The 20450-nt window shown below is 41.8% G+C and overlaps 2 protein-coding genes across 4 annotated transcripts in view; both read right to left on the bottom strand.

The window, feature by feature from the left end:
* The window catches only part of LOC310757963 (cytoplasmic FMR1-interacting protein 2), a 65111-nt gene extending 63374 nt beyond the window's left edge, over positions 1-1737 (bottom strand). For 2 of the 3 annotated variants that reach the window (XM_083603812.1, XM_083603813.1), the window contains exon 1: positions 1374-1656. The gene's annotated coding sequence lies outside the window, so the exon portion shown is untranslated. Of the gene's footprint in view, positions 1-1373 lie in introns of all 3 variants that reach the window. The other variant, XM_083603811.1, reaches the window with a different exon arrangement.
* Positions 1738-2815: 1078 nt separating this feature from the next.
* ITK (IL2 inducible T cell kinase) overlaps positions 2816-20450 on the bottom strand; it is a 31263-nt gene continuing 13628 nt past the window's right edge. The window contains exons 5-18 of the mRNA XM_083594900.1: positions 18354-18394; positions 16948-17099; positions 16592-16657; positions 15733-15787; positions 14749-14828; positions 13570-13706; positions 12915-12989; positions 12140-12311; positions 10564-10780; positions 9446-9510; positions 8414-8532; positions 5821-5978; positions 3435-4896; positions 2816-3317 (exon numbers count right to left, since the gene is read on the bottom strand). Of these exons, the coding sequence (XP_083451026.1) occupies positions 4825-4896; positions 5821-5978; positions 8414-8532; positions 9446-9510; positions 10564-10780; positions 12140-12311; positions 12915-12989; positions 13570-13706; positions 14749-14828; positions 15733-15787; positions 16592-16657; positions 16948-17099; positions 18354-18394 (1409 nt within the window). The 3' untranslated portion in view covers positions 2816-3317; positions 3435-4824. The remainder of the gene's footprint in view (positions 3318-3434; positions 4897-5820; positions 5979-8413; positions 8533-9445; positions 9511-10563; positions 10781-12139; positions 12312-12914; positions 12990-13569; positions 13707-14748; positions 14829-15732; positions 15788-16591; positions 16658-16947; positions 17100-18353; positions 18395-20450) is intronic.

A 20450-nucleotide genomic window follows, 5' to 3' on the forward strand; every position in this document is an offset into this window, starting at 1 on the left:
TATTTTGAGTGAATTACAGTACCTCCAATTATACAAAGTTAAAGACCACATATCCCATTGGCTCCAACTGCTTCTTTCAGTATGATCTGCAGCATTGATTTTTCAACTATGTTTATTTGCACCTTCACCTCTACCACTTTATCATCTTTTTTATTTTATTTTTCCAGTTTTGAGAATGTGCATGTTTGCTGTGAATCCACATCATTTCCCTTTGAGCATTTTCCATTCGCCTCCCACACCCTGATCTATCTCTGCCTATGCACCACACCTTTAATTTCCCAACCAACAAGACAGAAATAAACAACAAAAGCAACAACAACAACCCCACAACCACCTAATGACTAAATTACTGACCAACTGTGCAAGGGAATGACAAGCTACGATTTGATCCTGGAAGCCACTGCTTAATTAAACCCTATGTGCTCATTAAGAAAGACAGAATAAGCGTTTCATTTTTTGCAGAGAATCCTGGGAACCACCACAATTTTTTCCACCCCTACCCCCCCCCACCATAGGAAACAAACCAATCACACGGAACTTGCTTGGTGCTCTATAATAAACAAGGAGGCCTTGAAATATCCCAGGTAGCTCTAGGCATTCTGGGAGATCTCTTGGAAAATCCTTCGGAACCCAAGCTGGGCCCAATTTCTTTCGGTACCTGGCCACCTGCGACACACACACACCGGCAGGCCTGCATCCATGCTTTGAAATGCATCCAAGCAAGTGACACCCTCCCCCCCGCAATGCAAAAATAAAAATATACGGGCGGGGGAGGAGAGCCCGGGGTCTTGCCAGAAGCCTGTTGCAAACCCGTTTGAATCATGGCAGAGCTTTGCAGTCTCATGGTTCAACGCCCTTCAAGCAAAGCTGTCATATTCGGCCCTTGGGAGGTAACGGGCTCCCAGGCTTGGCGGGGGGGGGGGGGGGAAAGACCCCTCCGGCCCAAACACTGCCCAGATTTCCCCCCACATCAAACCACCATGGTTTGATGGTCGGCGGCCGAAGCGAGCAGGAGATGAATGAATTGCGGGCAGGGGCGGGCGACGGATGTTGACGAAGGTCCGCCGTTTCTGTCGCCGGGAGGAAAACGACCCCGCACCTGCGTCTATATTATATATATATATGCAACCCCCACCCACCCACCCCCGTCTCTCGTCCTCCGGGCCGCAGACCCTTCGCTAAAGCCGAGAAAGCCGCGCGCCAAGAGGCATCTTTCCACCCCGCCGCCGCCGCCGCCTTAGTCGTGGCCGCTCCGCCTCGTGCTCGACAGCGGCTCCCCCAGCCGCGCGCGCCGGGATGCCATCGTCGTCGCGCCCCCATGATCCCCGGCTGCGGGGTGGCGGGATCCTCCGGTGTGGTTTTTTTAAATTTACCTGGCCTTGGAAGCGAGGATGCTGCCGGCCTCTGCGGCTGGGCTCTGCGCGGGATGCAGCAGCGAGCGGCGGGCAACGGAGGAGGCAGAGATGCTGAGGCGCCGCTGCTGCCACCACTCGGCAGTCTCCACCTTCGCCGCCACAGCCTCGGCCTCCTCCTCCTCCTCGGATCTATTCGTGTCACACACACACACACACGCACACACAGTCCTAGTTAGACAGGCTCCCTCTCTCTCCCCCTCCCCCTCCCTCCTTTTCACACACACGCACAAAGAGCAGGAAATGGCTACAGCTTGCGCGCTTCCTGAGCTCTTGTGCTCATCGCCCCCCACCCCCTGGCGCGAGAAAGAAACCTGCCCCCCCCGCGCGCGCAACCTCCGCCCTGCACGCCTCCGCAGCGTGCATCGACCGTGTCCCCCTGTCAGGCAGTAACTGCACCTGTTAACGACAGGGGACTTCGCGGGTTGTGAAACCACCCCCCTCCCGCAAAGCCCGTCCTCCTTGAAACTGCTGGAGGAATGGGCTCCGCTGCTGGAGCAAATTCTGTAGGCAGACTCGGGGAAGGAGGGGAGAACGACAGAAATCGGCGGCATGAGCAGCGATTGCGTGTCCGCTTGCTTGCTGTGAGGAAGAGTGAGCGCCTGCCTGTTGGCCTCGGCGTTTCTCTCTCATCTTAAGGGCTGAAGAGAGGAGCAGGAGGCTCCAAAAAGAGTGGGGAGAGGCAAGCAGTTTAAGCCTCGCCTGTGGAGCATTCAGCCAGCCCTAGATTGTCAGGTGTCTGCTTCTTATTTCCACCCTTATTTCCCCTAAAAGAAAGGGGGGGGGGGAGAGAATAAATCACACGCCCATAAGTGTGTGAAAATGAAAATGCAGCCCAATAAAAAACAAGTGAAAAGGAAATCAAGTGAAAATGAATCATTCAAGTAAAAATGAATCATTCAAGTGAAAATGAAAAGGCAGCCAAATAAAAGCACTCCAAAAATATTCACAAGACCAGGTACAGAAGCTAAGGGCAAGAAAGAAGGCAGGGTAGGAGAGGGGAAATTAAGGCATGAAAGGGCAAAAGGGAGAAATTAAACCTCAAGAGGAATTTTGCAGGGCTTAAGAAGAGTATAATTTTAAGGAATTCAAATTGTAATACAATAAAATGCAATATATAAAAAACAAAAGAAGCAATTTGGGAACAATTTAGGAAAAAACTGTTTTCAACCCTGATCGGATCTGCCTGTAAATCACAACCAAGTTCAAATGGGCTTTTTTGTTTGGTTTTAAACCCAACATGTTTTGTTTAGGTTTTAAGTGGCCTTGTTTAATGTACTTTTAATGTATTTAGATTAAGGTATATAATTTAGTCACAGCTATTAATTCTACTCTGAATATGGCTAATCTTGGATTTTTCTGATGTTTTATTATTATTTTGTTTGGGAATGATTAACAAAATGTTTGACACAAGGTGCTCTTATATTTACTACTCCAAAACGATTTCAAAAAATGTGTAACAGCAAGACTTTTATGAAAAACTATGTACAGTATCAGATTATTACAATTCCTTTACACCGAGGACAAGCAAGTCCTGAGTTGTACATTGAGGGTACAACTCTGAAATGCAAGAGCAAGATACAGCTCTACCTCTTTGAGGGCAATGCCATTGTTGCGCCCATAAGCTAGGTTTAAGATGCCATTTAGCTGCTAGCTTTCATATCTCAGTTTTTAACACTGTCAAAGATAACTCTGCAGCAAAGTCTCTCTTCCATAGGATACAGCCTGGGCCTTGATTTAGCTGCAATGGTCTTATGCAACGATTGTGGTCCTGGATGCAGATGTACAGCCTTGCACCAGAAATACATTCAGTCAGTTAAGTAGAGCCTGGATGAGATGTGTCTGGACTACGGACATTAACACAAGGAACACATGTAGGCTGCGTTTACCAAGCATAGGCAGACTCTGGCCCTCCAGATGTTTGGGACCACAATTCCCATCATCCCTAGCTAACAGGACCAGTGGTCAGGGATGATGGGAATAGTAGTCCCAAACATCTGGAGGGCCAGAGTTTGCCTATGCCTGGCGTATACAGTGGCATTCTTGCCAGATCAGGACATTTGTTTTAAAGTTCCTGTTTTGGGGCCAACCACCAATATCCAATAGAACTCTCCTTTATATATAAGATTTGTTAAATGTGAACCTGTGCATTGAAACTTTTTGTAATGATAGTATTTACATGGAAGACAACAGGACATATTACTCTCCAACAGTTTGTAATAGTTTTCTCATCTCATCTACATATTCCATATTTCCGTTATTATTTATTTTCCAGCATTTTTCTAAAAGAATCTCTAGTTTTACAATCTGAAAATGGTCAAAGAGGCTAGCAAAATTTATATAATGAAACACAATACAAAAACATAATCACAGCAATAACAATGTACAAAAACTCTTAAATAGCTATACTATTCTAATACAATACAATCAGTTCAAAGTCATCCTCAAATGGAGAGCAGTCCAGCAGGGTATTTTATAATAATGTACATTCTAATTGACCATTGGAAATGGGTAAGCACGTAAAGGGCCAGTTCAAGAAATTTTGACAACTAAGGTGGAAGTTCAATATAATGTACATTATCTATCATATATTTATATTTCTCTCATGTAAAATAAAGTAACAATTTGCTGTCATTAATAGCATTCAACACTTGCCACCTGAGGTGCTCACATTTTTTTTTACCCATGTTTCTTGTAACAACAGTTTTTAAACAGCTGATAGTGAAAGAATATATTATACAATATTTGTATATTAGCTAACCCTGCTGAAGATATATATCCCCCACCCTTTCTTTCAACACATTATGTAAAAAGTGAAAATAAACAAGTAGCAGAATCCTATAGTTTATACTCCAGAGCTTCAAAGCAAGCAGTCCATTCTTAACTTTCCCAATGTACAAGATGCAGTAACGTGTCCCACCTGTCCCTGCTGCGTCCTATGTTAATCCATGCAATTTATATTGCAAGAAAATTGTGTTTTGAATTTGCTGTCAAAACATTTGTTTATGAATAGCTTAATATTCCCGTTCAGCTTCAAGCAGGCTTGGAGGATGAAAGTCATACTTCAGTTCCCCTTGAAATGAGTCATTTTTCAATTAAAAAAAGAGTGTCAGCTCCATAAAGCAATGACAGTTCATCATCTTCAATATCGGTATCACCATGTGAAACAGAAGATAGACTCCTGGATCCTCACTAAACAGATAATTAGACACAACCCTGAAAGCATCTTGCATTATCCATTTTCTCAGTTTGTGTAGGACTTTTAAATAGCCAGGATTCCTGTTGCTATTTCTGTCCCAGGTCAGCTACTTCAAGGTGAATGAATACATCTGAACAAGGCGTGCTAAACGTGGTCATGCCTTTCATATCTTTTTTCTTTTTTAATTAAGAAGCAGCTTCCTTTCATCTTTAGTTAAAGATCAGATTCAGATATTTCGTTGAGCTGGTAAAGCAGGGTAGAGAAGGGGGGTCTGTCCTCTTGCTTCTGAAGGGACAACATAGAAGACAACACTGAAGACCATATTGTGAAGGCCAATAGCACCCAGAAAAGCAATTAATTAATGAATTTTTGCAGGATTTCTATACTGCCCGATTGTAATAAAAACTCAAAAGTGGTTTACAAAAAGAATAAAATTACCATGGAAAATACCGCTAAAAACAACTATTTTAAAACATTCAAACAAAAAATTAAAATCAACAATAAGCTAAAAAAAAAACCATGCCAGCATTCTTACTGAAAACCTTCTAAGAAGGAATAATAATAATAATAATTTATTTGTACCCCATCCATCTGACTGGGTTGCCCCAGCCACTCTGGGCAGCTTCCAGCATATATAAAAAGTATAGCAGCTGCAGTGTTGTTTAGTAAGCATTGCATGATGGTGAAAACAATAGACAGCAGCTCATATGTGACTGTCCAGCCCAGTCACGTTTTTGTGCAGTGAGCCCTTTTTCTTCTGGTACCAGACAAAGCTTCCTCTCACCAGGAAGCAAAAGGCTAGGTGCAGAATATGGCAGAGGGCTCCATGAGCTGGTAAATACGTGAAAAAGGTTTCGTCTGATTGTGGCCCTACGTCATCATCAACATTCTTAATTTTAATCTGACAAGTATGTTAAAGCTTATGAGAATTATATTGCTGATGAAAACGCAAACGTCCTGGCATTGGTAATCTAGTTAACACCTGCAGTGGGATAACCCCACCCTAACATGACAGATTTTCCAGAATTTTTGACCAATTAAAATTCTAAACTTGCATATTATTTTTCTTAGAATGTTTAAATGTGTTAGCAGGACTACTTCTGCTCTCCTTAAGTAAAGACCAGTGCTGTTTCGGATCCCCCTTTACGAGGTGGCATTCTGATCCCTCTTCTCATATATGAAGTAATCTGCACCTGTTCTAGTACTGACCTCACTCCAGCAATGTCTCATGAGTGTGTAAATGGTATTGGAGGCCAGTCTGGGCTTATACAAACGTAAACCAGCACTGATTTCTTCCACCACTTCAGCATTGGTCCGGTTCTCGTAAGGCATTTTGCCTTCGCTGAATACCTCCCACATCAATACTCCTGAAAGAGAACAAGCAACATATAATTTTGGAAGAGAGCGCATCCACATTAATGTCATGGCCCGCCTTTCTCCCACAGACATCTTCTGTGTCTGGGAGGCTACTTGGTTTACTGAGGAGCCCTGGGCAATCCTCTTCTAGGGCAAAGGTGGCCCAAATCTGACTGAAGAGAGGTACATGTGCATAGCCATTCCCACCACATGGCAGTGGCAGCAGAGAATCCTAGAGTTAGAAGGGACCCTGTGGATAATCTAGTCCAGGGGTCAGCAAACTTTTTCAGCAGGCGGCCGGTCCACTGTCCTCAGACCTTGTGAGGGGGGCCGACTATATTTTTTTGGGAAAAATATGAACGAATTTCTATGCCCCACAAATAACCTACCTCACATGGTTATTGTGGGGATTAAATGAAGGAGGGGAGAGTCATATATGCCACCTTGAGCTCCTTGGAAGAAAAGGTGGGATATAAATACAACAACTAAAATGAAATAATCCCTGAGATCACTGGATGAAACAATGGTTTTAACTGTAATAGTTTTTAGAATGTTTTAAAACATGGGTAGGAAAACTAAGGCCCGGGCGCCAGATCCGGCCCAATCGCCTTCTAAATCCGGCCAGCGGAAAGTCCAGGAATCAGCATGTTTTTACATGAGTGAATGTATCCTTTGATTTGAAATGCATCTCTGGGTTATTTGTGGGGCATAGGAATTTTTTAATTTTTTCCCTCCAAAATATAGTCCGGTTCCCCCACAAGGTCTGAGGGACAGTGGACCGGCCACCTGCTGAAAAACTTTGCTGACTCATTTTAAAATGTATCTTTTTTAGGTGTTTTTAACAGTTTTGAAATTTATTTATTTTTAAGACTGGCTGTCCTTGCTGCCCTGGGCTCCTTCGGAAAAGTGTGAACAGAATTTCAGATAAATAAATACATAAATGAGGCAGCTTCCTATGTTGAGACTAAATGAGGCTTACAATAGAACTAGTCTCACTGGTTTCCTGATTGTCAGTACGTTACGTGTTTGCCTCTGCCTACATGTGGGAGCCAGGACTGATCGATTGCATTTATATCCCATATTTTCAAGGAATTGGAGGTGGCTTGCATGATTCTCTCCCTCCTTGTTTAATCCCCACAACAACCCTGATAGGAATACTAGACTGAGAGGCAGTGACTGGCCAATGTCACCCAGTGAGCTTCATGGCTGAATGGGGAATTCAACCCTGACCTCACAGATCCAATTGGAGAACAGCCTTTACCAAAGGTGTCATGGGCTTTGAAGATGCTCAAACTCAGGACAAAAGGGAGAAACGTGCTAAGAGGAAGGCACACTTGGCAAATCCATACTGTGATTAACTCCCGCCAGAAAACCTATATCCCCACTGTGGAAGGATGTGTGGATCCAGAATTGGCCTGCACAGTCACTTACAGACTCACTGTTAAGACCATGTTTATGGAAGACAATCTTACACGGCTACAAATGATCGCCAAAGAAGAAGAATCCTGACATTCTAACTACTACACCACACTGGCTCTCCGGACTTTACCATTGATGCTCACAATGATCACATGTAAATTATTAAAAATTTCTTTGTTGCAGACAATGCAACTTCTTCACTGGGGTTATGATCTGTCTGCCAACTTGCTTTTCAAAAGGGTCAAAATTAATTAATCAAACACAACTGCAGAATCAAAACACGGTTAAATCGAAACTGTGAAACTCACTTTAAACAAGTGTTGCTGTTCTGCATGACTAGAAACAAACCACCCAAAACACTAATTGTGAATTCAAAATAAAGAAGCAAAATGGAAAGGATATTTTCTTAATTGCAGTTGACAACTGTATGCAAAAAGCACAGAGCTAGCCTGTCTCTAGCGGAATTCCGTATTCATATCAGCTAAGTAATGCCGGCTCTCAAGAAGCATCTTCATGATACAAGTACTTTGAAACATTTATAAATCTAGGGGATGTCCTTCCAGGATCCTTTATTGGTGAATAAGCAAAATCACGAAACTCTTAGTTGAAGTGCTCACTCATAGGTAAAGGCTAGTTGTCATTCCTCAGGTCACAGTAGGATGGTTTAATGACCCAGTGGAGAATGTGAAAAGATTGAGGGGTAGCAAAGCGGAAAGGCTCGCAGAAGCATGATGCCATGACTTGACAGAAGAATCCTCTTATGCAAACCATGCTATGCAAATTAATAATAAGTCACAGACCATGCTGGCGCCTGCAATCCCCCCCTCCCCATCTATAGGAAATGTTAAGCCAAATATGGTTTAAAACATATTACATTTAAATAATAATAATGTAAGCCTTTTTACACAAAAGGGATATGAGGACGAGGCTGGAACTTCTTATCTAGAAAGGATTAACAATGGAAGGTCTTTTCAAGAAGTAATGAAGTAATTAAGTGAATGGGAATTTTGAGATTAAAGGCTCTTACCGAATGACCATACATCAGATTTGGTACTATACCGACTATAGGAGAAAACCTCTGGTGCTGACCATTTGATGGGGAATTTGGTGCCCATGGAGCTGGTATACTGATCATCAAGGACGTATCTAAAACAGAGCAACGTGTTTAAGGCCACAACCCATTTGAATGATTCCAGGGTCCACATTACACAAACACCATTGTACACAGGGAAAGGCTGCAGCTCCATGGCAGAATGCATACATTGCAAGCATAAGAATCTGTTCTCAGGATCTCATACAATATTGTGGGTGAGTATTGGGGGATTTTTGGGGGGGGGGGAGTTACTGTTTTAGTTTGAGTTATTTACTTGTTTTTATATATTGGATTTTATTCTGTGAACCACCCTAAGATCTTGTGATGGTGGTATATAAATTGAATTAATAATAATAAATACTGTGCACTATGCTAACATAACATCCTCCTTATAATACGTGATTACTGGTGAAGAGGATAATATGTCCTGGTCCAGACTGGAAGCTAATCCAAATGGTTCACTGCCTCTGGTTCCATATTATCAGATACTGCCAACCATTTCAACAGTCCTGTTAACTACAGAACATATCCGGCTAGCAACTAGTGAAATGATGCCTGGAAAACAGCAGGTGATGACAGTGGTTTAACAGTTGATGGGATTTCTTTTCCAGAGGGTTGAATGTGGTATGATAGAGGCATCTCATTATTTTCTTTGTTCTTAGTTTTTATAGGTTTTTACAATGGCTCAAACTGTTTGATTGGAAATGACAATGGGGCAAAAGAAATCAAGTGTGTAAATCATGAGAAATGGTGCCTCCAGCAATTTGAGTTCACATTAAAAAAAAAAAAAATTGTCAAAGGAGGGAACAGCTAGAGGAAGTTTCAGCAAGAACAGGACAACTATGAGCTCCAGACTAAATGTATATTTTGCCACAACAATGAAGTAGCTGCTGGACACATTTCAAAAGGAGGGGGAAACTTTAGTGGAATTCTACTTGTCCAGTATGCATACAAGGTTCAAATTACCGTGACATTCCAAAATCTGACACTTTGACAACTTGGAATTCTCCTACCAAGCAATTCCGAGCAGCCTGTGTAGAATGGAGAAAAAGAGAGTATTAGTAGGGCTGAACTGAAACAACACATTATTTCTCAAGAGCAATTTTAGCTGTGTTGAAAAGTACATCTGACACCTTTGAGCATTTTTCCACAGAGGTTGTGAAAATGTTTGCACATTCATTTACATATCTCAGATTTGCTCCTCCTCTTTTAATCAGATTAGTCTGTCTTCTTCACTCAATGACATAATCATATGGTCAAATCTGATTGGCTGGGTTCATGAATATGTTTGATCCATGTAGGTTTGCCCTCATTCTCAGCAGACTGTGTTCCCTCACTAATATCTTCATGTAGCAAAATATAATTGGCTACATAGTGATGTGATATCATCCCATTTAGCATGCGATTTCCAGTTTGCTGGGATCACCCATGTGACTGGCCAGTCTGTGGAAAAACTCGACAAGGACAATGGACCAGAGCCTCAGCAGGTAGGGAAACAATAGCATTTGAAGATGGGGGGTGGGTCGCCTAAAAGAGTAAATATTCTGACAATAAAAGGATTTTTCAGGAAATAACTATAATGGCCCCACAACCGCTATTTTTGGCTCACATACTGAAATGGAAGAATATTTGTTACAGTCCTAATTATTTAAATTATGGTTTGTAAGTGGTGATAATTTCACTTCCTTCTTTATTTAAGAGCTGCTACTGTGGGTTAAACCACAGAGCCTAGGACTTGCCAATCAGAAGGTCGGCGGTTCGAATCCCCGCGACGGAGTGAGGTCCCGTTGCTCAGTCCCTGCTCCTGCCAACCTAGCAGTTCAAAAGCACGTCAAAGTAGATAAATAGGTACCGCTCTGGTGGGAAGGTAAACGGCGTTTCCGTGCGCTGCTCTGGCTCGCCAGAAGCGGCTTAGTCATGCTGGCCACATGACCCGGAAGCTGTACGCCAGCTCCCTTGGCCTATAGAGCGAGATGAGCGCTGCAACCCCAGAGTCAGCCACGACTGGACCTAACGGTCAGGGGTCCCTTTACCTTTTACTAATTTCTTTGCAAGAGGTACAGACGGACATGACCCAGACATACCAAGTCTCTGTGGATGACAGACGCTTGTTCCAGATAAGACATTCCTTCACACACATCTTGGCACATTCCAAGGAGCTCTTCCTTTGAGAAACTCCCTCGCTGCCTCTTGAGATAATCAGCCAAACAGCCATGCTCCATGAATTCAAACACTAGGCACATAGGAGCTTGTTGCATGCATACCCCATGCAGCTGGACTAATTTGGGGTGGGAGAGCTTCCTGTTGATATAGGAGGAGAAATCAGTGTAGTCATGTGAAGTCCTTTGCAGAAGCTGATATATGGGCATATTCAACCGGAAATTTAAGAAAAGAGCAAGAAAATCAATGTGAAAGAAGAAAACCAGACCCAGGAATGGTATACACACAAATTGTGGGTCCTGGAAAAGTTCATGTTATATTTCTCTCATCATTGTACGAATCTCTTGAAAAGTAAGATGGATTCTGCACTGCTTGGACATATAAACAAAATGTAATTGACATTTCCACTATTTTCTGTTCAAGCAACAGCCTTGCTGAATGTAGTTTAAATACTCTTCACATACACAATGCATTTAAATACTTCAGAATGTGTATAATAAATGCTCATGCAGTTTCCCCAACAACCTGAGCTTGCTTTGTGTCTTTATGAAAATAAGCATCAGATATTAATACAATAGGGATTTTAATTGAAGGAGCTATAAAAAGCGAAAATTATGCCTTTCCTTTGAGTATAGCACCAGTGACATCAAAGTCAATCTTTCATTTCCAACTTCATCATTAGGAGAGATTGTGCAGCATCAAAAGTCCCAGTGGAAACAGCATTTTACCCCATCTTTATATTGATTCAAATTACTGCTTTTTAAAATCGAAAATATTTTCTTCAAGCTTTAAAATAATTGATGCCACATTTTTCATGTTTGTCGTGGTGTCTAGAGAAATATTATCTCAAAACAAAAGCAAAAATTCATAGAATCGTAAAAAGAAGAATTGCTGAGCCAAGCAAAGACTGCAGTAAAAATAGCCTGCTGTATGCCAGCTTTATATTCCTTATCCCTCTAGAACTGCCCAGTGTTTAAAAGGACAACATAAAGATCCATCATCAACCAGAAACTCAGGCTGAAATTATAGCCTTAGCTGGGACTGGAAATAACTCCCATCAAATTTCTGAGTAGATATATAGGACTGCACTAAGTAGTCTCCAAGCATCATGACTTCATTAATATTTATTTGTGCATATGTCTGCACATAGATAAAAAATGAAATTCAGTGATTAGCTCTTATTGTTCCAGTAAAGACCAATTCCACCAAAGTAAAGGGGACAAAGAGAACCTTACAAAGCACTCATATGTCCCACAACTTTTCAGCCTGTATTTGAAGCACAACGTTCGGTACATTTTAATTCTGGTTATAGAGATTGTCCAAAACTGGACATTAGTGAAGGCTGCACTAAGAGATAAAAAGTCATGCTGCCATTCGATTCATATACTAGGAAATGGTGTCTCTGTTTTACACAACATTGGGTTCACCTGGCATCATTCTAAAGGCTTGACACAATGTAATGAACCTTGACTGGTATTGGACCTCGGCAGGATTGCTTACATCATGACTTGGGCCTCCTCAATGAAGTCTTCTTCTGACATGGCTCCTGTGCGAATGGTTTTTATGGCCACTTTCATCCGGCCCAGCCAGTAACCAAGATGAACCACCCCAAACTGGCCAAGGCCAATCTCCTGGTCAAATGTCAGTTCCTGAGGATTAATCATCCATTTTCCTAGAATAAGGCAGCAGAAGAACACTTTCAAGCCTGTGTAGTGCTTTATGGAAGAAAAGGAGTGCAGCAGTACTAGGCCTTTTACAATACCCCCAGATATGATAATAGTTTTTAAGGGTTTGAGAAGTTTCATTCAAATTTTGACAATTTAATCTTGATAATAATGGAACGTGGTTAGTTTCTTATAGTAATTCATCAGTTCCCCATTAGACTGCACCATCATACACATTTTGTTTTAAAGGCTCGCCCCCCCCCGTTGCCCCCATGCACTCCCCAAATCTGCTTGGGGGGGCATTCAGGGAGACCTCAAAACAGAATACAGATAGAGGAAAGGGGAAATTGTTCTATTGGACAAGCAGAAATGTTTACACTGATGGAACAATCTCCTTAGCGTTCCATTGAATTTCACCCTTAGTATTTAAGATACTATGAGGTTCTGTTGTTTTTGCTAAAAGTACGTTTCTACTTGATCCATTCATTGATGTGAGCCTGTTCTCAGTAAAAATGGATGCAACATTAACTTCTATAGACAAGTGGAACCATTATGCCAAATGAATATAACTGAAGAATAAAAACACAATCAAGTCAATGCAGTCTCCTCACCATAGCTTAGGCCCGCAGTAACAGGAGCCTTTTCTCTCCAGGAGCAAACAGCATACCTCAAACGAGTAACAAGACCTGCATGATGGGAAATATGTATACATGAATTGGAGGAAAAGGTGACACTGACTGCTGATTGTTGGAAGGGGTGGAAAAGAGATGGGCCATGGAGCCAAGAGTTAATGGAGACTAAGGAGATAGATGACAGCCACATTTCACATAATATGTTTGAATATGTCTAGGACTATGATTCATAGAGAAGTTACATCCCAAAGAAGTTCTATGAAGCTCTGTCAGTATAAAGTTTGGGCCCAGAGTGGCAAATATAAGAGACAAGGTATAACTTACAATCATTCAGATAATCAGAAACACAGGTAATTTACACAGGGCTGGATAAGTTAGTTGAACTTATTTCCCATTGAAATTTGTGTGAATTCAATTATGGGAACTAAGTTCAATTAACAGAGCAATCCAAACTCCCCACTGCTGACACCAAGACTCTGCAGAGGCACTGTTGCATCTGCAAACCAACCACTCATGTTTAAAAACAGCTGAACTGAACTTTTGATTTACAGAGCAACTTTAAAAAATGTATTAAAAAATCCCAACATCTTCAGATCATTTCAAAGCTGTTTCTCCTGTTCTTGCCTGGACATACCTCCTGCATTGTGCTGGTGATAGGTGATCAGTTCCGGGATACAATCAAAAACATGCTTCTCTGCCAAGTAGTATCTCCTGGGGATGTCGCTTGTCTCCTTGATGTGATAATGTTTTATAACAGGGTTGTTCTCGTTGCTTAAATAGACAAAACAAACAAATAAGTTTCCTTTCAAAACAGTATAGAAGCAGCTAAAAAACAAACAAACTAGAATTACCAAGCATCAGTGAAACTTTGGGCACATACTGTAGATACAAAGTGGAAAACACAGACATACACACACACACACACACACACACACACACACACACACACAAACACACACTTATTTGACTCTAGGAGCCTCTACTTTTTAAAAAGGTAGTGAAAAGAAACCCTTCCATTATTTCTCTTTAAACAACAATTAGAAAGAGCACCTTTAGAAGGTCACACTTTGGAAAGTTTGGGGACAGATATGTTTGATACCTTGTTAAATGATTCAATATTATTATTGCCAGATGGACAGGGTATAAATAATAAAATTATAATCGTTATTGATATATTAATTAGATTTATATACTGCCCTTCATCTGAAGATCTCAGGGCGGTTCAATAAACCCCCTGATAAAAGCACAAAATAAATAGTTATAACAAAAACAAAACAAAACAATATTCCCCCCCCAAAAAAAACCCTCATTTATAATGTCGTGTGATATTAATCAACCAAAGCCCTGGTTGAAGAAGAATGTTTTCACCTGGCAGCTAAAGATATATAATGAAGGTGCCAGGTAAACCATCCTGGAGAGAGCATTCCACAAACAGGGAGCCACTGCAGAAAAGGCCACTCTCTGGATCTGTTAATTTAGTGTGATCAAATTTACATTTACTGATTTGTGTGTGCGTGTGTGTGTGTGTGTGTAGCCAATCTGTCATGTGAAATAAATGCAGGAATTTACAACTGATACAACACTGTGCATCAAGATTTCTGCCGTGACATTTTCAGGGAATAATGTTCCCATTTTTATTACGGTTCAAACACATGTTTTGGGAGGAAGAGAACAGAAAGCTGTCATGCTTGTCAAAATATTTAAAGAGACTCTCAGTTTTTAAAATCAATATTGTTATTTCCTTTTACAAAACACAAGAAACAAAAACCCAAATAACAGAACCACAGCAAACATCCACTGGGATTTGACTTGCCTCAAAGCCTTTGTGAAAACTGAGACCGTGTATGTGCCAGGTTGCCTTGAATCTCTCACCATGAAGGCTCCTTCCTTACCCTGAAAAGGAGGAGAAAATCAGAGGCGATGAACAGTGATGCAACAGAGGCTTCAGAATCCCTAAACTAAGTGGCTGAAGCCATATCACCATTCCCCCAATTCACATCTCCGCCTGACCTAGAACAAAGTATAATGGTGCTGGTGCTAAGGCAGGAACTTGGGCTTCTTTTAAAAAGAACAAACACAGGTGGTACAAATATGAGAAAAGAAAGAGGCAATCCTCAAAGACGCTTGGTTAGCATAATGTATTATATTTCATCCTGCTTTTTAGAGGAAGACTGCAGCTCAGTGGTAGAACATAAGGTCCAGGTTCAACCAGGTAAGGATGGGAGAGACACCTGCCTGGAACTGGTGGTGGAAAGATTACTACTTACAACCCAGCAAATTATATAATCAGGCAATTCAGGTGACAGAGGATTGGATAGTGACTTTAAAAATCATTATTTTAAATTAATTAAAATAATATCTGTAGAACTACCAATAAGGGGAAAAAAGAATATTGTAGCATTGTGACAACCGAACCCTTCCCCCAATAAAATTACATTACTAAAACATATACAAAATACATTGCAAATCACTAGATCAAATTACTATATAAACATAGCTAGATTACTCCTCTGAGAAAGCCTGAGTAGACAGATCAAATCTTATAAGGCACCTTAAAATCCCTGTAGGTTTTTGCCTGATGTTCACTGGAAGCACATTTCAGTGTGGCACAGATGCCACCATTGTAAAAGCCCTGGTCTTATAGGACATGTTGAACATCAGGAGCACATGATGCTACTAAGAGTGTTGTTGCATTTCCCCAAGATGTCTCTTTTGCAACATGTTCAAAGTAACCAAAGCATAAAATATATATATAAAAGAAAAATAAAAGACCATCACCATAGGGAATTCACTTTACCTCTTCCTTGAGCAGGGCTTCTGCCTTGCTTCTGCTGATACTCTTGTTGTACCACCTGCAATGGTCAAAAAAGTCCCAGAATGTGAGGTTAGGCTGTACAGCTTTAGCTGTAAACTCCTTGGCTTTGGAGTTATTTGGGTTACTTTCTTGTTTTTATGCTGCACATAAAATGGCTCATGAACTATCATCCATGTTAATTTGTGAAGAACATACTAAGGAAATCAGAATTCATTAATCAGTACAAATTAAGCAGATTCTGAATGTTCAGTGCATGCAAAAACTGCATGGCTATGGCCACGTCTGGTAAAGGAAAAGGAGAGTTACTCTCCACAATTCAGCAGACTAAATATTCCTTGAAATAGCTTTCTGCCCCTTGAACAGATAATATCCCCTTTCACTAGTTCCACAATCCTGTCTATCAGTTCAACCCTCCCAAACCTGAAACAAATTTACACCTTCATTTGGAAGGTTTTTTAAAAAAATCTACTCAACTGAATTCTCACCCCCTTTGTAGTAATAATCGCTTGGCCTTAGATCTATTTAAGCGTTTGCCAGCAGGAGTGCCCCATCAGCAGCAAGACGCTCACATCAGCAGAAAGAAGTCAGTAGCCTTTCATGTATTTCACCTTTCCCCTGTACCCTTAAAAATATGCTTTAGGGGCTTTGGGAAACCTCTGGAGGCTGAAACACAGTGCAGGGAAAGAAGAGATTGTTGAAAAGTCCAGCCTTGTCCCTGTACCCCAGGGTGCCTTCTACTATGCTAGATCCCAGTTCCCTCTGCAAATGGAATGAACTCTTCCATTTGTGGCTAGCTGGGATCCAAGCCAATGTTGTAGCTAAAGAAGAAAAACAATCTTACTCATATATTTGCAGATTTTCTGGTGATTTTTCTACCACATAGCTGCTTGGTACATATCCTTCGTGCCTGTTAAAAACAGAATGCTCTAATATTAGTACACTAGAAACCCAGGCATCTTCCACCCAAAGTATACATGAATTAAAATGGTTTATAATAGCACGAAGCCTTTTAAACTCTCCTCTACAAAGGGCTATTACTGGTAACAGAGGATAAGCTTCCAAACTATATTTATAGATGGAGTCCAGTAACCATCAATCTGAGCAGGAAGCAGTACAGTCTGAGAAAGCTGTGTGGCTATTAATTCTGTGTCTGCAATTACAAAAAGAAGAGAAACTCAAAGCAAATGGCCTACCTACCCATTTCTATCCTGAACCAACCACCAGTGGACCTCAGAGTTATCAATAACATGGTATTCTTCGTTACACCGTAATTCCAGCTCCTGAGGATTCTGTGCACTGTAGTCATAAATGGCTATTACTGGAGATTCCTTGGACTCTGCAAATAATCTCTGTACAGAAATAACAAAAAAAAAACCCTCGAATGAGCCATATTAAATATGCAAAATTAACTACAAGAAATACATCTGTATGTTTACCCAGTGTTCTAGCTTGCATGTCACACTTAAATGTGTGAGCTCACTTGCATGTGTGGGCTCTAGAAGATAAGACTGTGGCCACTTCACTCCTCCCCTGTAGTTTTGCTGCTGCGCTACACTGACATAAGACTCACTATTTAGCTCTCTCAGGCAAAGCACAAGCTGTAAACTGTAGGGCAAACCTTGGCTACAGCTGGTGGTTAGTTTGGAGACAGATAAACCAAAGTAGGACTTCATGTATGAACCCAGTCAATGTGTCAGATACTCACAATCTTTCCATTCCCATTTTAGGATGGAAAGATTGCCCAGATTAAGCATATGAAAATAATAAGTATATTAAAATGCCTGCGACTCACGTTACATCATACATGCACTGGAGACACACAACAGTCTTCTGCACATATGAATGATTTAAACTACTGCATACAGTACTTAAATCCTAAACTATGAAATACTGCACTTCAAAGCTATACATGGGAAGAAGATATATACCCAGTTCAGGACCCTTACTATATTTTCCCAAAGACACAACCAAAATTACTATTTAAAAATGATTACGAGACAAGTGCATACCATATTTTTCCGTGTATTAGACAAGGTTTTTTGACTAAAAAATCGTGTCATAAAAATGGGGTTGTCCAATACATGGGTAGTAGCATGGGGGTGGGGGTGGGGGTGGGGGTGGGGAGAAGAAGCGCACCTGCCAGCCAGCCAGCCGGTTGGCGGGAGCGCAACTTTTCTCGATGCTGCAGCGAGCGGTAATCCATCTAGGGAGTGTTTCCTGCCCACAGCTGCGTGGGGGGAGAAGCTCAACAACTTGGGCCATCTCCTCTCATTTTCTTACAACCGAGTCCCCAAAAATGGGGGGGGGGGTTCCTTATACATGGGGGAGTCTTATAGACGGAAAAGTACTGATAGATAGATAGACAGATGATAGATAGATAGATATAGATAGATAGCTATATAGGTGTTCCTTTAAAGGTAAAAGGACCCCTGACCATTAGGTCCAGTCGTTGCCGACTCTGGGGTTGCAGCGCTCATCTCACTTTATTGGCTGAGGGAGCCGGCCTTTGGATACATGCAAATATTATAGAAATATCTGAACATATTTGAATTTTAACAACGTTGCACTTCATCACTATGCCTGTGCCATTTCTTTACGCTCACCCAGTTATCCTCTGGAGTTGGGGGAAGAGGTTTCTTGGAGACTAGAAAAAGAAAAAGAAACGCTTACCAACAATATGATTCATGTTTAGACCAAAGCATAAAGAACAAAAGACAAGCCTGCTGGATCAGGCCAAAGGCCCACCTTGTCCAACATCCTGCTCTTACAGTGACCAACCAGATGCCTGTGGGATGCCCAACTGCACTCTACTCACCTGCCGTTCCCAGAAACTGGTATTCAGAGGTATAATGCCTCTGACTGTGGAGGCAGAACATAACCAAAGCGGCTAGTAGCTGCCGATAACCTTGTTCCCCATGAATTTAACCCTTTTTAAAAGCCATCCAAGTTGGTGGCCATCCCTGCCTCCTGTGGGAGAAAGCTCCATAGTTTAGCTAAGCAATGTGTGAAGCAGTGGTTTCTTTTATCTGTTCTGAATCTTTTAACATTCAACTTCTTTGAATGTCCATTCCTAGTGTTATGAGAGAGGATGAAAAACTTCGATCTACCCACTTTCTCTGTACCATGTACAATTTTATAAACTTCCGTCCTGCCGCCTTTTACTCGCCTTCTCTCTAAGCAAAACAGTCCCAAATACTCAAAACAAAACAAAAAATTTTAAAAAAAAATTTTTTTTTTTGTTTTGACTATGACAGACCAACACGGCTACCTATCTGTAACCAGTCCCAAATACTGCAACCTTTCCTCACAGGGGGTGGTTGCCCTTTTTCAAACCTCCTCTGAAAGTAGAAAGAACTATCATAATCCTACAAATCTGGGCAAATTCAAACAGCCACAGGGTGGCTCTGTTTTCAAATGGAGAGTTGGTTGCTCTGCAGTTTCTGTTCCTGCAATGAAGCAACTCTCACCACACTTTGCAGTGGCTCAGAGACTGGGCATGGGCATGGGGAAGAACGGTTAATTAACCACACGGCCAGAGGCTTCAGGCAAGCAGACCTGAAGTAGTACTTTCTTACAATCATATTATAGCAAACCTTCATTTGAACCGGCCCAAAGCAGACCTGCAAGTTCTGTCTCTGAGGTTCATATTAACCACTCCCAAAACTATAAATTTTAATGGCATTCACTATTCTCCCCACTTTTGGACCCAGTTTCCATTCCCCACAATAGCAGTCACACATTTATACAGTGCCGTTATGAAACTACGTTAAACATGAGCATTGCTGTATGAAGCACATTGCCCACTTACCAAGGTTGCCAAAACCTGAAAGGTCAAACTATTGCAGCTGGGTGAACATTGATAATAATAATAATAAATAACAACAAGAACAGCAATTATTTATACCCAGCCCATCTGGCTGGGTTTCCCCAGCCACTCTGGACGTCTCCCAACAGAATATTAAAAACATGATAAAACATCAAACATTAAAAACTTCCCTAAACAGGGTTGCTTTCAGATGTCTTCTAAAAGCCAGATAGTTGTTTATTTCCTTGACATCTGATGGGAGGGCGTTCTGCAGGGCGGGCACCACTACTGAGAAGGCCCTCTGCCTGGTCCCCTGTAACCTCACCTTGCAATGAGGGAACCGCCAGAAGGCCCTCGGGTAACAAGTAAGCCCAAGAAGTGTTAAGCCTTCCTGGCCTCACTTCTTGGCTCCACCAGGTCCCACTCGGTATCAGCGCCAAGGGATGGAGCTTGTTGCTTCTCACTGGCCAGCCCAGCAGTAGGCAGAGCTTTATGCAGCAGGAAATTTAGCAGTAAAGGAGCAGGAGCTCTGATGCACAGTGGATCCAGCAAAGAGAGGGTGGAGTAATCCCCATGGAAAATACTTTGTATACTTCAGAGACATGGATATTCCACATGCTTACAAATACCCTGAGGCTGGTTAATACCAGGGTAATCACTGATCTGTCTAACACAAGGGAGGGGAATGTTTTTTTCAGCCCAAGGGTTGCTTTTCCTCCAGAAGGGCTAGAGGGAAAAGTGGGCAGGACAAATCAGTATCTTAATCTCAGGCTTGTGGGTTCAAGCCCCATATTGGGTAAAACATTCCTGCATTGCAGGGGGTTGGACTAGATGACCTTTGTGGTCCCTTCCAAATCTAGAGTTCTATGACTCTTCCTTTTGTACAAGAGGCTGC

This window comes from Podarcis filfolensis, assembly GCF_964270895.1.
Source record: "Podarcis filfolensis genome assembly, chromosome: 2".
Classification (NCBI taxonomy): domain Eukaryota; kingdom Metazoa; phylum Chordata; class Lepidosauria; order Squamata; family Lacertidae; genus Podarcis; species Podarcis filfolensis.